This window comes from Garra rufa, chromosome 8 (assembly GCF_049309525.1).
Source record: "Garra rufa chromosome 8, GarRuf1.0, whole genome shotgun sequence".
Taxonomy (NCBI): domain Eukaryota; kingdom Metazoa; phylum Chordata; class Actinopteri; order Cypriniformes; family Cyprinidae; genus Garra; species Garra rufa.
The window spans coordinates 23326281-23348543 of NC_133368.1; the positions used below are offsets into that span (position 1 = coordinate 23326281).

The 22263-nt window shown below is 37.0% G+C and overlaps 1 protein-coding gene across 1 annotated transcript; it reads right to left on the minus strand.

The window, feature by feature from the left end:
* Positions 1 to 1776: 1776 nt before the first annotated feature.
* Positions 1777 to 11034, minus strand: rnd3b (Rho family GTPase 3b). Its single transcript, XM_073845646.1, has 5 exons — positions 10652 to 11034; positions 10453 to 10540; positions 7208 to 7317; positions 3508 to 3636; positions 1777 to 2541 (listed from the first exon to the last, which is right to left on the minus strand). Exons 1-5 carry the CDS (start codon positions 10757 to 10759, stop codon positions 2296 to 2298), a joined length of 681 nt encoding a protein of 226 aa, XP_073701747.1. The 5' UTR covers positions 10760 to 11034; the 3' UTR covers positions 1777 to 2295.
* Positions 11035 to 22263: the final 11229 nt, after the last annotated feature.

Sequence of the window (22263 nt, forward strand, 5' to 3'; positions counted from 1 at the left end):
AAATGAATAAACATATCACAGTCTGTGGTTTGTTTTGTGACTTAAAAGAACCATTGATATATCAGTATAGCCATTATAATCTTGCTTTTGTTAGCAAACAATAAAACAAGTCCTTATAAAAGTCCCATTGACTTCGATAATAGCCTATTTTACATATGGATGTCAATGGATACCAGCAACTGTTTGGTCACAAATATTTTTCAAAATATCTTTTGTGCAGAAGATTGTAAGTCATACAGGTTTGGAACAACTTGGGGTGAGTAAATGACGACAGAATCTTCAATTTTGTGTGAACTATCATTTTAAGTTAATTTAAAGAAAGAATACAGGCAACCGCTGTATTAAGTAAAGGATTAAGTAAAGGATTTTTAAAAAGTTTTTAGACACCTTTTTCTTCATGGAGGACGTAAGCCTATGGGTGAGACCTCTATAGGGAAATAATGAGAAGAATAACAATGTGTAGTAAATGGTAAAACTATTTGTACAAACCAGTGTGTTTATAATTAAGACAATACGTTAAAAAAACATTGTAAGACTCACCAATACGCAATATTAAGCAGCAAAACAAGCTGTTTTGGACAGCTAAAAATAGCTGGACGTGAATGAGACCAGAAGCCAGACCCATAAAATATACAAATGGCCGCGCCCATTCTTATGGGGAAAAGGGTGGTGCATTTACATATAAAAGTATTTTGACGACGCTTCATAAAACGGCCATATTGGCGGCGCGGAATGTAAATAATGCCACTAAATGAACGAAACTCGCATATTTTGCATATTTTTTTGCTGAAAATAATCAATTATTGTCATGTTTAGGGCTGTACTAATTGGTCAGACTAGGAAAAAACTTTGGAGTCCTATAGACTGCCAACAGTTATAACAAATCAAGGAGAAAAGTGCAAAAAACTGAACCAGTAATTCCAGGGCAAGAATCTTGACAACATTTGTGTTTGTTCTTATCATTTCTAGTCAGGTAAGTGAAATATGAAGCTAATATCTTAATTAATACTGCTCGTATCTTTACCACCTGTTAACTTTAGTTTGTCAAAACATTGCACCCTTTCCTACTAAGTCCTTCTCTAAATGATTTAGATTCCACTAGCTGCTCGATTTTGGCAAAAATCATGATCATGATTATTTTGGTCAATATTGTAATCACGATTATTTAACATGAATATGACTGGGTCCAAACCTTTATATTAGTGACTAATTTAAATATAGCAATACAACAGAAAAAAAGATACAAATTTTAAAAAAAACCTGCTTTTTTTGAAAAAAAAAAAACTGAATATTTTTATGCAAGTCTAAAGTAGTCTAACAATATTACAGAAATTGAATGTAATTATTTGAATGTAAAATAAAACAGCATCTTCACTGTAATAATTAAACATGCTTTGTTTCTTATTAAAACTACAAAAGTCCTCATTCAAGAGCAGTGAGTGATTTTTCTCTTTGTATTTTTACGTTGTATTAATATTAAGCAGAGAGAGAATTTTTATTCTCAACTGTTTATGATCATTTAAGACATAAATGACAAAGGTTTACGTGAATAATCACAGCTGGCGCCTCATTTTGAAATATGTCTGTGTGTATTTGACCGTTTAGGCACGCACTTTGAGTTAAAAGATAACTTTTACATTTTCATGATCGTTTGAAGCCGAAATCGAAACTGAATTTCGATAAATCCAAGTATCGCCAATATGGCTGCGCATCTGGGTAACTGACCAAACTGTGATGTAAGTGCAAACCCCTCATAATGACATGAGTTCACAACAGTTTTCGACAGGTATGCTTCATTTATTGCCTCATATTATTCTCTCATATAGAAAAAATACTAAAATGTATATTTGTGACATTATTTGACACTTTTCGATACAGTCAGGTCTAATAGTACAGCACTAAGGTTAGCAGCACCGACCATGCATTAATCCAAGTTAGTTACAGCCATAAACCAGGGTACGTTGCAATGAAATATTATAGCACAACAAATTCCAGAGGAAATTCATCTTTGGACAGTTTCTACAAAGTTACAAGTGCTCATTTGGCAGTACATAGGAACATTTTCCCTGCTTGAGGTTTTATTTAATGGCTAAAAATATTCTGAGGTGCTATTAAAATGTGGAGAGCAAACTGCATCATCATTAATACTTGTCACTGACTCAGTCGTACATATTGCGAATACTAGTGAAGTGCAAAATATCTCCCTTCAGTTCATGTCTCATGAATTCCCCAATGGACTTTTGGAAAGAATCCTGATAGGAGAAGGAATGCATGCAGATGAAATGGCTTCTGAAATCACATGACTATGCAGGTTTTTGCCTTGGTCTTGTGTAGACGTGACACTGAGTCCAGCTCAGGCCTGTTAGATACGTGTGAAGTCCTCTTGGTGGCTCTGCTGGACTTGATGCGCTTCACGTTCTTGTTGCTTTTACTGATACAGGCCAGTGTGGCTATATGAAAAATGTCCCTCACGCTGTTCTCAGACTGCTGCGCTGAGCACTCGATGTAAGGAGCCGAGATCAGCTTGGCCATGTTTGAACCCTAAAACAAATAGTCAAAAATGACTCAATACTTGATTTCCAGTCATCTAATGGAAAGGGCATCAATGATAGATAACATGTTCACGTTAGAAAATGCAAATAAAGCACACACATTGAAATGTATCAAGTAAATTTAAAGAGCTAGTTCACCCAAAAATGAAAATTATCGTTCATCTTTAAAACACATATTAAAATATTTTTGATGATATGCGAGAGTTTTCTGACCCTGCATAGACAGCAATGCAACTGACACATTCAAGGCCTAGAAAGGTAGTAAGGAAATCATTAAAATAGCCCATGTGACATCAGTGGTTCAACCTTAATGTTATGAAGCTACAAGAATACTTTCTGTGTACAAAGAAAACAAAAAAAGACTTTATTCAACCATTTGATTTCTGATGTCACATGGACTATTTTAACAATATCCTTACTACCTTTCTGGGCCTTGAACATGTCAGTTGTGTTCCTGTCTATGCAGGGTCAGAAAGCTTACGAGTTTAGAACGACATGAGGGTGAGTAATTAATGACTGGATTTTTATTTTTGGGTGAACTATCCCTTTAAAATATAATGTACAACTATATGACTGCACTCTTAAAAATAAAGATTCTTTTTTGGGATCAATGGTTCTATGAAGAACATTGAACATCCATGGAATCTTTCAAATGCCGAAAAGTTTCTTTATAGTCAAAATTCTTTGGGGATCTAAAAATGGTTCTTCTATGGCATCACTGCAAAAACACCCTTTTGGAACTTTTATTTTTAAGAGTGTGTGCAACAATAATGATTTATATGTAATGATTTCAATGGTTTGCAATCTAAGCATCTTGTCCTTGTACTAAAACTATTATACTTTAAATACGTTTCTAAGGATCTCATTGCATTATTTTCTAGTACAATCTTTTGAAATTGTATGTTGCATCAGTTCTTTTTTCAATAAAGGTGTAAAATGTACTTTAAAAACCCACCTGGTCATACGATGAAGGAATGTCATTGGACAGCTGCACAAATGTGGCCAGGTCTGCACGCAGGTCTGACTTGCATCCAACCAAAAGAACTTTAGTATTGGGACAGAATTCCTCGATTTCTCCCTTCCACTAAAGGATTTAAAAAACATCGTGTGAAATGGACAATCATAAAATCATATGTATTCCAAGAAAATTCTGATATATAGGTCTGTTCTTATTTTTAACTAAAACTATTTAAAAAAAAATATTTTTTGCAATAAAGCATAAATATTAGATGAAAAAAAAAAAATAAAACTGAAAAAAAAAAGAAAAGATAAAAAAAATGTAAATTAAAAATGTTAATCTAAAAATAAAAGCTAAATCAATACTATGATTGCAGTCTTATTAAACTAAGTGTTAAAATTCATTTTAGAGACCAGAATATAATTATTTTTTCCAAGTAATCTTCTGTATAATACTCTGTTCATCTGTTTATTTGGAAAATGACAGGCCCCACAAATTCCTTTCCACATTGTTTATATGACATCCAGTGATTCTAGACCATGTTTGTTATCTCAGCCCCTATAAAAATCTGATTGTATGATTGTTCTTCATGACTGCATGACATGACCAGATATGAACACACCAACCTGATCTCATGACGAAAACGTACCTGTGGGAACTTTTTTGCAAGACGCGAAATACATACCGCCATGTACGTTTCGTGACATATTCGATGTGAAATGTCCACTGAGTGGCACTAAAAGAGTCTGAATTTATTACCCCAGAACAGATGAACGGACATATGGTACTGTATGTTGTCACACCCCCGGACTTTCTTGTTGGTTTTTCCCGTTTTCCCCCACTGTTCTGAGTGTTTTTGGTTTCTCCGTCATTGTCTGCACCTGTCTGTGTAATTAGTCTGTCTATTTAAGGTGTGTGTTTTCCCCTGTACTCTGTCGGTCTTTGATGTTATATGGATGTCTTACCCTGCTGTTCCTGTGTCTGGTTGTATTCCGTTGGATTTATTAAATATTCGTCTTTTACTACGTCGTTGTTCGTGTGTTCCTGCCTACATCGTGACAGAAAGACCGACCTATACAGTTTATTTTTTTTGGCGTGTTCTCCTCCGTTTTGTTTCCCGTTCGTTTTTCCCAGTCTTTTTGTTTCCGTTGTGTCTCCCCCATGGATTCCTTCCTCCGTACAGAAATCATTCTCCTCCAGCTGAAGCAGGGGGAATTACCGCTCGAGGGCTACACATCAATGTTCCAGCTAGTAGCTAACAACACCAGCTACCCGGACGACGCGTCCGAGGACGACCCTCGAGCCGATTTTGCCGCGTTTGTGGAGTGGACACTGGCGAGAAAAAGACCCGAGTTCCCCGCCTGTTCCAAGGAGAATCTCGTCAGTGCCACTCCAGACCCAGAGCCCAGCCAGCCACCCCGACCCGCGGATTATGAGCCCATCAGAGACGGAAAGCCCGAGCCCGGAACAACAGCAGTATGGAGTGCCGACGGGGGCAAAACTGCTGATCAGGTGCGTGAGCCGACCATTACATCTGCGACGGTGGAGTGCTTCGTGGAGCAAGAGAGGGTGGTAGAGAGCCCCGCCCACTGCACTATCACTGAGGGTGAGCTGGAACAAGATTATGGGGATGTTATTGACTGTGTCATGGAAATACCTATCAGCCTGGATTTCCCACCCACCCTCCCTCTTCTGCCTAGTCCTGAATCTCCGCTGGTTCCGCCCAGCCTACCTGAATCCCCGTTGTCTGCTGTCTGTCCCCTTGCTCACCCTCAGCCCACCATCTGTGCGGTGGGTTCGCCGCGGGTCTGCCAGTCTCCATCGGTGTCATGGCTGGAGGATCCCTCACCATCGCCTCCAGCCTCAGAGTCCTGGACTCCGCCTCGGCCCTCCGACCCTGCGGCTCCACCCCGGCTCTCTGCTCCCTCGTCTCCGCCGTCGCCCGTCGATCCACCAGCTCCACCGGGCACCATCGTCCCTCCGGCTCCGCCCTGGTCAGTCGTCGCCCCACCTTCGCCTCTGGACTCTACTCCTCCGGCTGTGCCTCGTCGTGCCGTCCCACCGGCTCTGTGGACCTCCTCCCTCCCGCGGGCACAGCCTCGGTCCTCTGTCGCTCCGGCTCCGCCGCGGATCTCCGGATCTCCATCTCCGCCTTGGTCGCCAGAGCCTTGGGTTCCGCCTTGGCCCTCCGGATCCGCGGTGTCACCCAAGATCATCGGCTTTCCGTCTCCGCCTCGGGCTCTCCCACCACCTGCTCCGCCTCCGTCGGTCGGCCCCTTGGAGTCGTCAGCCCTTCCTCCACCATGGCTCCTCCCTCCATCGGCTCCACCGTGGGAATACATCTTGGCTGCGTTCTGGGTCCCACCTGGCTCCTCCTGCTCCAGCCCATTCCTGTCACATCCTTGGCTTCTCCCTCCGTCACCACCCTGGACTCCATCTTGTGCCCTCCTCCCGGGAGTCCGTCCTCCACCTAAGCCCCCTCCAAAGACTTTGTTCTGTTTCCTTTGTCTGTTTGTCGGCACGAGGACGTGCCTTCCGGGAGGGGGAGGTAATGTCACACCCCCGGACTTTCTTGTTGGTTTTTCCCGTTTTCCCCCGCTGTTCTGAGTGTTTTTGGTTTCTCCGTCATTGTCTGCACCTGTCTGTGTAATTAGTCTGTCTATTTAAGGTGTGTGTTTTCCCCTGTACTCTGTCGGTCTTTGATGTTATATGGATGTCTTACCCTGCTGTTCCTGTGTCTGGTTGTATTCCGTTGGATTTATTAAATATTCGTCTTTTACTACGTCGTTGTTCGTGTGTTCCTGCCTACATCGTGACATATGTTTTATGTGATGTTGGTTTTGTATGTTTCACTGCAGTTCTGACTTGAAATGTCCGTTGAGTGGCGTTATAACTCTGATACTCTGTGAACATTTTAAAATATCTGCACTACACCTAAAGCTACCCGATAGTATGAACAAAAGCAATGTGATGTAAAAACGCAATAGCAAGCATGACGTATTAGCTTGTTTTTCATGTGATTTGTACCAAAGGATTCCACATCCTAAGTCCAATTCGTGCCACCTGAACTACCGAGCAAGCTTGTTATGTCTGGAAAGCGAAACATATGGAGCTGTAATCATAACAGTGCACGAAAAAGATTACAAGTGCTCGCTGTTTTACTGCCTCTAGTGTTCATTTCTACAGTGATATGTACTTATTGGTATGTAAGTTCCCACAGGTACGTTTCCGTCATGAGATCTAGCCAGTGGAGGGCCCTGGCATACAGTATAGTGAGTGTATGTTCTCACTCCTGATGACATCAGTACGAGTTAACACAGATCACTACTCAGTGCGAGCAGCAAAGGACACTGAAGAACCCCAAAATGACTAATTCTGGCTTTCTCAAAACCTCTTGTCTCCCAATGACATCAGAGGTTACAAAGCATTTTGTGGCACAAAGGCTCTATGATTCTGAGACCCAACGTAAACAAGCTCTTATTGGTTGTCGTTGTCCCCCCTCATGTGATAGTCAAAGGATCAAAGCCCTCCCATACATTCCCCGTCTCATTCATGGGACTCTTCTCTCAGATGTCTGGACTTTTGTTCTTGTTGCCACAAAGACAGGACTTGTGAGAATATCCCAACCACAATTCAGAGCTACAAGGGTTTATAAACATTCAGCATCAATGAACAAATGGCTTTAAAATCAGCTTACCTTTCTTAGCACATTCTCTAGAGTTTCTGGTCGACCGATATCAAAACAGATGAGAACTGCATCTGCATCCGGGTAGGAGAGGGGGCGCACGTTGTCATAGTATGGAGACCCTGCAAATAGACACAAAAACACTGTACTAATAAGTAAATTAGTACGTAACATATATTAAAAAAATCTGAACAATGAACACAGCATTCATGCAGCTGATTTGTTTCAAGGTATATTGGTATTAGATTTATTAACTGTTGCAATTAACTGTTATTTAGTTTTACAATCCATCAAGGTGTTCATCAGCGTGTATCAGTGTTGTTTTTGACAACCATCTTAGATTTAGTCTTAGTCTTAGTCTTTTGGACTAAAATGCTTATTAGTTTTAGTCAAATTTTAGTCACTTCTATATGTGATAGTTTTAGTCCAATTTTAGTCGACGAAAAGTCAAAAAGGTTTTAGTTTAGTTTTAGTCGACGAAAAGTCAAAAAGGTTTGACTAGTTTTAGTCAAAAAAGGGGAAAAAGTAGTCTTAACAAATTAATGTAGGTCAGTAAGTATTTTGCTGTTGGGTAGTGTCACTTATAAGTTCTGAAAATAGCAGATCTATAGTTCAACACAATGTGAGCTTTCGGATCGACTATTTTCACCAATAATTACAATAATGAAGAAATGTTTTAAAACATAAAAGACAAACAAGGATGGAATGCTAAAACGGCTTGCCATACTAGTATGGCAAAGAGTATTTAATGCTAAAACGGCTTGCCATAGCGGCAGATACGTTTTAGGTTTTGATTGGCATGCACAATAAGCAGAAATGTCATGCATTTTAAACGTCTGACGGACCACCCACTAATATTTTCGTCTATTCTCGTCTCGTCAACGAAAACTCACACACGTCTCGTCATGTTTTAGTCATCAACGAGCCATTTTTATCTCGTCATCGTCTCGTTATCGTCATGAAAAAAAGTCGTGTCAACGAAATGATTTCGTCATTGTCATCGTTGACGAAAACAACACTGGCGTGTATACAATTTTATTATACAATTTTATAATTTAATATAGTTTATATTTTAGCTTATAGCTTTTTTATTTTAATTTTATTTTAATTTTGAGTTTTAAAAAATGTATGTGCTTTTTATTGTATCTATGGAAGCCTTACTCACCATAAAAAAATGTAAAAAGGTAATTGCGACTTTTTATCTTATAATTCTGACTTTTTTCCTCACAATTGTGTGATACAAACTCACAATTCTGACTTTTCTCAGAATTGCATGATACAAACTTGCAATTCTAACAATTCTTAGAATTGTGAGATATAAACTCGCAATTGCGTGTTATAAAGTCACAATTCTGAGAAATAAAGTCAGAATTGCGAGATTGTGACACTCACAATTGTGACTTTTTTCTCAAAATTCTGAGTTTATATCTCACAATTGTGACTAAAGTCAGAATTGTGATGTATAAACTTGCAATTCTGAGAACAAATCAGCCTTTTTTCCCTCAAAACTGGACTTTATAAATTGTAATTGCAAGTTCGTATCACGCAATTCTGAGAAAAAAGTCAGAATTGCAAGTTTGTATTACGCATTTCTGAGAAAAATTGTGAGATGTAAAAAAAATTAATTGTGAGATAAAAAGTCATAATGACCTTTTTTTTAGTTTTTATTCATGGCGGAAAAAGGCTTCCACACATTTCTGTTTAGTTTTCATTTATTTTATTTCAGTTTTAGTAATTTTAGTACTTCAATTTAGTCATTTCAGTTATTTGCCCTTGGCCAAATCAGCATTTCATTTTTTATTTATTTATTTATTTTAAAAAAAAATATTTCAATAACCAAAATATTTTTAATAGTTGCAGCATTTTTTAATTTTACAATTTTCTTTTCAATAACCAAAACATTTTTAATAGTTGTAGCTTTTAAAATAATAATAATAATAATAAATTAAATAAAAATAATAAATTAAAGTTTGCAAAAAACATCAGTGAGGAGTATTTTTTTTAATTTAATTTTCAATTCTAGGGACATTCTAAACATGTTCAACTGATACTGGTTGATTTTCTGCCAAGGTCCCTGTGCAAGTCACTGTCCCGCTATAGGAAGACAGCACATGTACTCATGATCCAAGCCCAGTAAATTAGGTTACAGTGCTATTCTGGGAGGTGAGTGTTGAATCTGCTCTAGAAAGTTTGTAGGGCTTGAAATGAGTCCACCCTCAGATCATTAGCCATCATTACTAAAATATTTAAAGGTCTCATTTTGAAACGTCTGTCCATTCTGATAAAAGGATGGCGAACAGTTTCATGGGTTGCTCTCAAAAAACATAGATGAGGAGGGAAAAGATGATAACTGTGAGTAATAATTCATAATATATAAACAAATTTGACAATATACAAACAACTGTGTTGAAAGAAATCGTGCTACGATCACATACTACCTACATATCTATAGTTTATTTTGAGAATAGTATTACCTAACATTAACAACATTCATCTGAGTCATTCTAGAAGTGTGGGAGACAAGAGTGAGTCTGCTGTAAGAACATCATGGCTTATATTAAACTGAACCCTAGATGTCCCTAAACATTGCTTTTGATAAGAAAAACCTGAAATCAAACTGAGCTGAAACCTTAATTTTTGAAAGTGTAAGTTAATAAAATATGAAAATGGTCCATTAACACTGACTTTTACATTTCTGCTTCTCTGCTCAATCTTTTTCAACCTCATCATCCCACATATTCACGATTTTATGAATTTCATTCGCCTACAGATGAATCATGTAAGTCTAACAAAAATTTCTGTGGTCCTCACCCAGTCCCAGTCCACCAGAAATGGGAGGAGGTTCATGGCCTTTAGAAAACTACATCACATAGCCCACAAAGCCCAAAACCTCAAAAACGGCATTACAGCTGCTATAACGACCAATAAATACATCTGTGAATCTGTACGATGGAGGCTTGAATAAAAATGTCTAATGTCCTCAGAGACATCAAATTATATATATCCTACCATATATATATATATATATCAAAACCTTTTTATTAGTAAAAATGCATTGCTAAGAACTTTATTTGGACAACTAACAATATTTAGATTTTTTGCACCCTCAGATTCCAGATTTTCAAATAGTTGTATCTCAGCCAAACATTGTCCTATCCTAACATACCATATATCAATGGAAAGCTTATTTATTTAAAAAAAATGATCTTATGACTGATTTTGTGGTCTAGGGTCACAAATGTTTTTCCTCCTCTTACCTGAAGTATCCCAAAGACTGAGCTCAACTCTCAGTGTGTCCACCTCAAAACTGGCTGTGTAGTTTTCAAACACTGTAGGAACATAGTTCTGTGATAGAAAGAGCAAAAGTTGGATATTTAACTAAACGAAACTACTAAGTTAGTGCTAAAACATAATGTAAGAAAGTCGAATTCATAGTCGTGACTTTTCTCTACAAACCTCTGGAAAGGAGTCTTTGGCAAAAACATTTAGCAAGGACGTCTTCCCACACTGAGTGTCCCCGACCACAACTATTTTACATTTCAAATCGTGATGATGATCCATCATGGACTAACTGAACCTCATCTTCAAGATTCACTGTCGCTGAACATCAACCGGTTGACCCCGAGTCTACAGTCTGTCCATGATACAGTATGAGAGAAATATTCCAGTACTCTTTTCAAAGTGCTTTAATTTTTCCTCAGTGTCCTCGGGGTGTGATAAAGGTTAGTTAGGAGTAAAGCTGAACTTGGGCTCTCTGAAAAGGCATGAGGCGCATCCTCTGTCCGCTGCGCTGAGAAATAAACCGCTTCAACCGTGTCGCTCTGGAGTCTGTGAAACATCCACATACTTGTGTGATGAGCGCAGCGCGGGACCGCCCCTCGCATCAGCTCACATTCCAACGCGCGAGTGCGCACCGCGCGCTCCAACGCTCGAAAGACCATGGCTGAGAGGATTTTCTGACGTGTCTGAGGACTGACATGTAAACAATTAAACAGCTTGTAAATGTTACACTGTTTTAAGCCAAAACTAAACTAAACTACAAATCTGCATTATCGTTCGTGGACCATACGACTTTTTAATACTTTTAAAGAAGCCTCACCAAAGGAAACATTTATTTGATCGAAAATGAAACAGTACTATTGTAAAATATTATTACAATTTAAAATTACCGTTTTACATTTGGATATACAGTTGAGGTCAAAAGTTTACATACACCTTGCAGAATCTGTAAAATGTTAATTATTTTACTAAAATAAGAGGGATCATACTAAAATTTTATGTTTTATTTAGTACTGACCTAAATAAGATATTTCAGATGAAAGATGTTTACATATAGTCCACATAAGAAAACAATAGTTGAAATTATAAAATTTACCCTGTTCAAAAGTTCTTAATACTGTGTTGTTACCTGAATGATCCACAGCGGTGTTTTTTGATTAGTGATAGTTGTTCATAGATAGAGTTCCTTGTTTGTCCGCTGCCCGCTGTTCTTCAGAAAAATTCTACAGGTCCCACAAATTCTTTGGTTTTTCAACATTTTTAAGTATTTGAACCCTTTTTAACAATGACTGTGTGATATTAAGATCCATCTTTTCATACTGGGGACAACTGAAGGTTTAAACGCTCACTGATGCTCCAAAAGCAAACTCAATGCATTAAGAGCCGGGGGCAGGGGCGCCGCTCGCAATTTTGGGCCCTATGACAAAATATGAGGTTAGGCCCCCCCTACCACACAAAAGCAGATCTCTGTGGGCCCCTAAAAGGCGTGGGCCCTTAGAATTGTCCTAACTTACCCCCCCTTAGCGGCGCCCCTGGCCGGGGGTGAAAACCTTTTAAAGTTGAAGATCAGGGTAAACTTAACTTATTTTGTCTTTTGGGAAACATGTAAATATCGTCTGTAGCTTCTGAAGGGCAGTACTAAAAATTTGATATTTAGGCAAAATAAGAAAATGTACAGTACACATCTTCATTCATTCAAAAGCTTACACCCTCTGGCTCTTAATGCATTGTTTCCTTCTGAAGCATCAATAAGTGTTTGAACCTTCTGTAATAATTGCATATGAGTCCCTCAGTTGTCCTCAGTGTAAAACGATGGATCTTGAAATCATATAGTTGTTGTTGGAGAGGGTTTATTTCTGTGGAAACCAGAAAGTTAAAAAGAAGAGCATTTATTATTAATTTATTAATTTCTTTAACAAAATGCTTACTGACCCCAAACATTTGAATGGTATCATTTATTTATTTATTTGGCTACTTAATTTTCCCAAATTCTGCTTTCCCTGCTTTCTTTTCCTAAATTCTGCAAATAACTTTATAAATAAAAATGTAAGAACAAAATGTAAGATCTAACAAATAATAGTGTTCAGTTTCTTGCACAGACCGATTATTTTGAGTGTGAAGACCTCAATGTATCATCACAAGCTGCAGGGTTTAATTTGGTTTTGTTTGTGTATGTTTTTTTGACTCTCAAAGCCATGGGTACCATTGACTGCCATTATATGACTGACAGACTTCAGTTTGAGTTAAAAATCTTCTTTTGTGTTCTACTGAAGAAACAAAGTCACCATCTTGGATGCCCTGGGGGTAAGTAGATAAACATACAATTTTCATTTTTGGGTGAACTATCCCTTTAAAGGAAGACTCCACTTTTTTTTGGAAATAGGCTCATTCTCCAACTCCCCCTGAGTTAATAAGTTGAGTGTTTAACGTTTTAAAATCCATTCAGCCGTTCTCCTGTTCTGGCGATATCAGTTTTAGCATAGCTTAGCATAGATCATTGAATCCTATTAGACCAATAGCATCGCATTTAAAAATGACCAACGAGTTTCGATATTTGTCCTATTAAAAACTTGACTCTTCTGTAGTTATATCATGTACTAATACTGGGAGGGAAATGTAAAGATGTGATTTTCTAGGCCGATAAGATTAGGAACTACACTCCCATTCCGGTGTAATAGTCAAGGAAGTTTGCTGCTGTAACATGGCCGAAGCAGGCGCAGTAATATCACGCAGCGCTTGAAATTAGTTCCCAGCTAGGTTAGCATTTGCACATGTGCTGCGTGATATTACTCCGCCTGCTGCGTCTATATTACGGCAGCAAACTTCCTTGACTATTACGCCGGAATGGGAGTGTAGTTCCTAATCTTATCAGCCTAGAAAATCGCCGCTTTACATTTCCCCCCGGTCTTAGTACACAATATAACTACAGAAGAGTCAAGTTTTAAATAGGACAAATATCGAAACTCGATGGTCATTTTTGAACGCGATGCTATTGGTCTAATAGGATTCAATGATCTATGCTAAACTATGCTAAAAATGATATCGTCAGAACAGGAGAACGGCTGAATGGATTTCAAAACAGTAAAACTCAACTTATTAACTCGGGGGGAGTTGGAGAATGAGCCCATTTCCAAAAAAAAGTGGAGTGTTCCTTTAAGCCTGGTCTTAGCTGGTCATAGCTGGTCAGCAAATTACACTGAGGAGGAATTTTAATCAGTCCATTTGCAACCACCTTGAAAAGAGCATATATGGTGAATTGCATTTATATGTACGATTTGTTTAATTTTCATGTGGATTTTATGTCAAATATCAATGATCACAAAAGCCTTAGTCCAGCTGTATGATGTTATTTACAACAATGAAATAAAGTTAAGAATGGGTTCTGTGATCTTATGATATGTTCTGACCTGATTACATGATGAATCTCTGCTTCCTAAAGTGTTGTTTGTCCCAAAGATCACTCACTGTGAGGTCAACATACAAGATATTTTAAAAGAAAACAGCCACGGAGGGACTTTTCAAACTTACAGGGAGTGTAAGCTTTTGATGAAATGTGAGAAGAATGTCTTGCGGTTGGTTTGTCCTCTTTTCTCAACAGTTTCGCAATATTGTTGGCTCCCCACGCCTGCGTCTCAACACAAAAATCACATGAATCATATGTTTTGTCTTTTCACTCTGGTGTAAAACATGATCATAACAAGCAGCGTTAATTAAAAGTCATTTGCATATATTGATTAGTTCTGTAAAACATATTTTAGTAATAATCTGAACAAATATTGTGTTAATCTCACTTAACAACTTTCCACGTCATTATCATTATTATTTTAATATGCTGAAAATGCTCCTGTTTTTCAATGTCAGGAGCAGTTGAAGAGCACAACCCAGAGCAGGAATGTTCTCATGTTGGAGAACAGCCAGAGCAAGACTGAATGAATACCACATCCTCACAGTCAACCAACAAGAACTGTCTCCTTCCTGGATCATTTACAAATCATGATAAATACTTGCGAAATACTTTTAGCAATACTGATCACATATGGAAACACTTGATGATTATTTTTCCACTTCAACTTGTGATTTCACTAACCTTTCGACCATGCAGTCTTCACAGCAAAGCGTTGTTGGCACATAATTCATTTTATTTTATTAAATGCAGCTTTGATCATAGTAACAGAGCTTCCTATGTGATGAAGAGTATCTGTATTCATGTCTGTCAGCATCACCGTCTACATGTTTGTGTCATTTCCTTTTCTGTCCCTGGAAACCCTATTGGCCCCAGCTGGTGTAACTTTGTGCTGACTGAGCAAAAATACCACATGCGCTTTACACAGAACCGAAAAATCTTAGAGGTAGCGGTCGCTCGCTGCGTGTGGAAACATATGGATCTGATAACACCATTTTTCGAAAAAGTTATTCGCAACCCCCGCTGGACCACCGGAATATAGAATAACAAACTGTGTTAGTCTGTGGAATGTGAAAGTTAAACATCAGGCATGGGCCTCTTCTGTTACAAGGCAGCTCCTCACCTGATAAAAAGCTCTCCGATTTCAGACTGAGGCGGGAAGGATTCGAATATGGAGGCAATTTGCCAGAAATCTGTTGTTCCCACCATAGAGACATGAAACAAACTAAAATAACTACTAAGTGAAAGGACCATCTTGAGGAATGAGGTGTATATTTAGATTGTGACTATTTCGTGGGAGCATATGAGTGATTGAAAGTTTGTGGCAAAACCCAGGGTCATCATGTATGTTTTTCTTTCTTTTTTCCTTTTTTTTTAAAGGGTGTATCAGTCGCTGTCCCAGATTTGTGCTCTAGGCAAGATAAAACATAATGAAAGCAAAAATATAAACACTTGCAGTACTAAACAATAGCATTTAGGTACATACGTTTTTGATTAGTGTGCAAGAGGACTCAGATTTAAATTTTATTTTACATACTGTATTAATGTAAATCAATTTTGCATATATTGCTATATATTAGCGCATATACAAGTTTGGGATCAGTAAGATTTGTAATATTTTTTAAAGAAGTCTCTTATGCTAATCAAAGATTCATTTGTTTGATTAAAAATGCAGAAAAAAGATTTCTATTTTAATATACTTTATATATAATATAATAAATATGATTTATTTCTTTGATGTAAAGCTGAATTTTCATCAGCCATTACTCCAGTCTTCAGTGTCACACAATCCTTCAGAAATCATTCTAATATGCTGAATTATTATCAATCATGGAAACAGTTGTGCTGCTTAATATTTTTTGGAACCTGTGATACTTTTCTTTTTAAAACACTTAGCATTTATTAAAAATAGAATTGTTTTTAACAACAGTTAGTCTTTACTATCACTTTTTTATCAACTTAACACATCCTTGTTGAATTAAAGTATTAATTTCTTTTAAACAAAGAAAGAAAGAAAAAATGTGCTGACGCCAAACTTTGAACAACAGTGTATTTTATTTCTATTTTAAATAAATGCTGTTTTTTTTACGTTTTATTCATTAAATAATTCTGAAAAAAGTATCATGTTCCAAAAAAAATAAAAATAAAAATAAATAAATAGTAATAATAATATTAAGCAGCCCAACTGTTTCCAACATTGACAATAAATCAGCATATTATATGATTTTCTGAAGGGTCATTTGTCACTAAAGACTTGAGTAATTATGCTGAAAATTCAGCTTTGCATCACAGGAATAAATTCTATTTTAAACTAAATTAAAATTAAAAAACACAATTTTAAAATGCAATAATATTTCACAATATTACAGTTTTTCCTGTATTTTTAATCAAATAAATGCAGCCTTGTTGAGCGGAAAAGTCTTCTTTTAAAAACATTAAAAATCTTACTGATCCCAAACATTTGAATGGCAGTGCATTATCAAAATATAGAATGTTAAAACATATAGTATGTGTCAGGAATATGTCTGTGTCTTGTTCTGTTCTGTTCTCCTAGTGTTTTTCCCCCTATGTTTCTAGTTCATTTGGTTTAGTCCTTGTTCTCCCCCTTTTGGTTTAGTCCTTTTGGTTTAGTCTTGCCCATATTTGTATTTCCCCCTCGTTATCTTGTTATCTTGTTTATGACCACACCTTGTTTTCAGAGTATTTAGAGTCTGTGTTTGCACTCCCCGTTTGTCCGTCAATGTATATGTTACTTCCGTTTGTTTGGTTACATGTGCTCGTTTCCTGCTCCCGGTTTTGTTTATTTGTTATCATTATTCAGTGTTTTGTTTCAATAAACTTTATTCTTTCATTCAATCCGGTTCACCGCCATCTCCATTCCTCAACCCAGCCTGAGTGTGACAGTATGTAGAATTCAATGTACTGTGTGAAATACAAGTGATAAAATAGAAATAGACAACAATCTGGCCAGTTTTAATCTTAACACTGTATCTTCTGCACCATGTAAAAGAATCAAATGAAACATTAACTGGAAAAATGTTATATATTCTTAGAAAATATAGGTGAATTCTCAACCCTGGAAAACATTTCCAAGCAACATATGCGTCAGCCAGCAAATATTTTCTTCACTTAATATATTTTTCACATGTCCTCCAATCTCAACTAAAAAAATATCCCATTTTTCTCATATGTCACTGTCACCATTAGTTACCATTAGCTGCAGGGACAACACAGCACTCACAAAGTAAGTCAGTGCCAGGGGGATTTAAGGAAACACTGAAAAGATGAAAGCTCTCGATTTGTGGTAAGATAGCACACCTATCACACATCAGAAAACAAGTCTTGTCAACTCAAACCACACCACCACCGGTACCTTTTTCATGCTCTAGTAAATGGTTTTTGCCTTTGGCTCCTAGTAGCATGTTGCAATTCACGGAAAGCAGGTATCTCTGAGCTGACCGGTTCCTCCAGTGATATGGGAAACGACAGCATGTGGTGGCTTGTTGGAACTCAGGATGTTTTGTCTTTGAAACCCTTAGAGATGAACAATTTCTCATTATTTATTTCTATTCCTCATACATGTGTTTTCTCCACTGCGTATATCTGAGACCTTTTTTTTTCTCTCTATAAAGATTGCAAATGTCTTAACTGCTGTTTGTGTTTAGCAATCCTGCAGTTGAATCTTTCTGGAATCTGCCAGCCATTCTAGTCCTTCAGTCACACATTCCTGGGAAACAACAACTTGGATCATTACTTGGAGTTCTCGAAACACCACTACATTCCTTCCAATAAGTAACGAAATAATATATTCTCCATGATTCCAAAATGACAATCAATAGGAATCAGAGAATAATTATTGTTACTGGTAGACCGTATTTTTTTCCCCATTTGTGTTCAACAAGAAAAACAAGTCTACAGGCTACAGGTTTGGAACAATTGGGTCCGTGTATCATCCGATCATTCAATTATTCCATTCAATCTGGCAACCGAAAAATATTTAGTTTTCCATTTTTCTGTATGAAAGTTTCACAAAAATGAAAAGTTGACATTCTGTGGAGGAATACACTCAAGTAAATGATGACAGAATTAAATTTTTTGGGTGAACTATCCGTTATAATAATGTAATATTACTTACTGGTATTACCAGATAGCTTCAAGCTAATATAGGGGGTAAAATGTGAATCTTGTGTTTCAGTTATCGTTGGTAGAGAAAATAATAGATGGCAAAACATGCAAAAAATATGAATAAATTAATTAATGATATACGAATTGTTCACTTTATAATGTATGTACACCCTCAGTCAAAAGTTTTTAAACAGTACGAAAAGAAGTCTCTTCTGCTCTCCAAGCCTGCATTTATTTCATCCAAAGTACAGCAAAAACACAAAAATTTTAAAATATTTTTACTATTTAAAATAACTGTTTTCTATTTGAATATATTTTAAAATGTAATTTATTTCTGTGTTCAAATCTACATTTTCAGCATCATTACTCCAGTTCTCAGTGTCAAATCATTCTAATATGCTGATTTGCTGTTCAAGAAACATGTATTATTATTATTATTATACATTAATATTATTAATAATAATATTTAAGACAGGTGAGTACAATGTTTCAGCATTCTTTGATGAATAAAAAAGACCCAAAGATCAGAATTTATCTGAAATAAAAAGCTCTTGTAACATTATAAACTATACCATTTAAAAGCTTGAAGTCAGTATACTTTTTTGGAAAAGAAATGATAGAAATTAGTACTTTTGTTTAGCAAGAATGCTTTAAAATTGATCAAAAGTGATGATAAAGGCATTTATAATGTTACAAAAGATTTCTACTTCAGATAAATGCTGTTCTTCTGAACTTTCTATTCATCAAAGAAACCTGAAAAAAAATTACTCAGCTGTTTTCAACATAAAATAATAATAATAAATGTTTTTTAACAGCAAATCAGAATGTTAGAATGATTTCTGAAGGATCGGGTGACTGGAGTAATCATACTAAAAATTCAGCTTTAAAATCACAGGACAAATTACATTTTAGAATATATTCAAATAGAAAACAGTTCTTTTAAATGTTACTGTTTTTGCTGTACTTTGGATCAAATAAATGCAGGCTTGGTGGGCAGAAAAGACTTAATAAAAATACTTTTGACTCGTAGTGTATTTATTATTAATTTATTTATTTATAAAATTCCCAGTGATATTCTCTCCCCAGTATGAAAATGAGCAGATGGTTGGTTTACATAATGGCTGATCCATTACGTAATGTACAGTTTGACTAAACACATCTTGCTGCCTCATCTATGATTAATCCACACAATTATTAGTGAATAAGACCCATTGTCATACTAGAAATGAAAAAGTCCCTCCAACTCCTCCTCAAACTGCTACAAAAAAGTTGGAAACACACAGTTCTCTATAGAGAGTCACTATGGCATAGCGTGAAGATAAAAGTGATTTCACTGGAATTAAGAGGCCTAGCCAAACAGATTTTTAAAAAAGGGAAGACCTCATATGAATTTAGATTTTACAGGAAATCCTGTCACATCGCAGAACGGCCCTGTCTCTTTCTCATTTCATATCTAACAAAAACACATTTCTCTTCAATCGAGTGTTTCATGAGTGTAACTTACAGAAGAGGAAACAACTTACTGCACCCAAGGAGAAAAACAGAGCCTGAAAATAGACATTTTAAATTTATTACAGTGGTTTTTGATGTTAAGAAATAGATAAATGTAGGTAGTGAACAATTTTGCATATTTGAAAACTTGTTTGATCACATGCGCTTCAGAATAAGGTTAGATATTAATTTTAATGCTTTTGATATCATGAACTAACAATGAACAACACATTTTACAGAATTCAAGGTTAATAATAATTTATAATTGAAAGACCAGGACATTTTAGGACATCTTTTAGGCTTTTATCATGAGAAATAAGGCAGCCAAGTAGCCAAGTGCCACTAAAAACCTGAAGCTACTGTAATTCCATTACACCTCATTGGAGTAAGTGCAGTGCTGCAGTTTCAACTGTGCCTTTGTTGAGGAGAAACCCTTTAGCGTTAGTACAGCTTTTAGATGTTCAGTTGCCACATGCTTTTTGATAGGACTGACAAACACTGCCTGGTAATGCAATTCAGTGCTTCAGGGTGACCTGGAATGTCCTCAGAGTTTCAGAAGAGCATGCAAGGCGGTGAAAGCCTTAATAGGCCTCAACAAAAGCCTTCTGTCCTTTACAGAAATGAGGACTGTTGCTGTTTTTAGTTTTGGTACATATCACAACTGACCCATAATGTATGAAAACATGACATATTTAAAAGGACCCGAAAGGAAGGCCATAAAAAATGCCCTCACAGTGGGACACTGTTATGTTTGCTTATCTTTGCTTGATAGATCAGTAATTAGAAAATGATGTACACTTGTAATGCAGCAACAGTAATGTTCTTTAGTGTATTAATGCAACTGTCAAAGATGCAATACTGAATCAACTTTTCTTATTGTGGTTGCATGTGAACTTTAAAAGCATGCTGTACTGCAGAAAAGCCACATTTTCCTTTCATATTCTCAAGTTGGCTTTAGTAGAATAAAGGAGGAAATGCCAAGACAATTTTAATAGACTACATAAATCACATTCTTTGGCTAGTCTTACATGCTTGGAAGAGATGGAAAAATCTATATAAATTTGTTTGGTTTTCAAATGTCAAGTTTTCTTCATGGCTGAAAGTAATGAGGTCTATAACCCGTTATGGTGCGCGGCAGAAAATAGAGCATGACAAATTGTTTTAAACATTGATGCTTTTATATAATGTGAAGGTGCTTCCATCACCAAAACAGATGGATAAAGCAAATATTTTTTTAATAGTTTCTAATGAGTGCATTAATACGGTGGCCGAGAGAGGCCAACGCGCTGCAAACTTAAGAAAACACATGCAAACAGAAAAAACGACAACAAATTAAGAAAACATCTTCATCAGTTTGACAACACAGGCGCTGCAAATCCTCGCAACGCAAACACAAATACGGAAACGCGCTGCAAATTCTCACAACACAACCAAACTCAGAAACGCGCTGCGAACACAGGAACGCTCTGCAAACACACGAACGCGCTACATATAGCTCGGTCCACAACGGAAATGTTTCAGGGGGACCTCAAAAAGTGACGAACTCATCTGGGACCTGATTATTTGTTCAGTGGCTGTTGGTCAGAGCAGAGGTGTTATCGGTGAACTATCACCTTTTAGTGATAGTATAGTATCACTTAAAGGTGATAGTGATATAAATAATCAGGTAATATAGTGATATAAATAATCAGGTCCCAGATGAGTTCATCACTTTTTGAGGTCCCCCTGAAACATTTCCGTTGTGGACCGAGCTATATGCAGCGCGTTTGTTAGTTTGCAGCGCCTTCGTGTGTTCAGAGCGCGTTTCTGAGTTTGGTTGTGTTGTGAGAATTTGCAGCGCGTTTCCGTATTTGTGTTTGCGTTGCGAGGATTTGCAGCGCCTGTGTTGTCAAACTGATGAAGATGTTTTCTTAATTTGTTGTCGTTTTTTTCTGTTTGCATGTGTTTTCTTAAGTTTGCAGCGCGTTGGCCTCTCTCGGCCACTGTACACCATTTATCCTACTGGAAAAATTAATCACAGCTATAAGCAGATCTTTCCAAGTTGTCCTTGATTGCAAAAAGCTTTTCCTGGTTCTATTTAAAACAACCGAGCAGCATGACATTTGATGGTAGTGCCCTATTGAAAAAAACAGCTAAAACAAGGCTAGGCTGGTTGGCTGGTTTTAGCTGGTCAACCAGCCTGGTTTTAGCTGGTCAGGCTGGGAAACCACCAGCTAAAACCAGCCTGGCCAGGCTGGGAGACCAGCTAAAGCCAGCTTAAACCAGCTAAGTCAAATATTACCTGAGCAGTCAATTCTTGCTTGCAAAATATGACAATAATTAAATTATTGTAATGTAAAAATACAGTATTTTTTTGTAAAATAAAAATAAAAAAGAGGTACAGTATGATTGATCCCTGCTGAAAAAAACAGCTACAACCAGAGCTGAGCTGGTTGGCTGGTTTAAGCTGGAAGTAGCTGGTTTAGCTGGTCTCCCAGACTGACCAGCTAAGGAAGTGGCAGAAACCCCTCTAAAACCAGCCTGCTGACCAGCTAAGACCAGGTAAAACCAGCCAACCAGCTTAGGCAGCAGATAAAAGACAGTCTTTTAACGAAATTATTACCTGTTTTTGTTTGTTATGGTTAAATACAGTGCAAACCAAATACAAATGTCTGTTATATACTTGCAAAGAACCTTGAGTCTCAAAAACGGTTTTCTACGTTTTGCTGACATCTAGTGCATCTGTAAGGAATTTCATAGACTTTCTTGTGTTTGTCCTTTACGCGCTGCC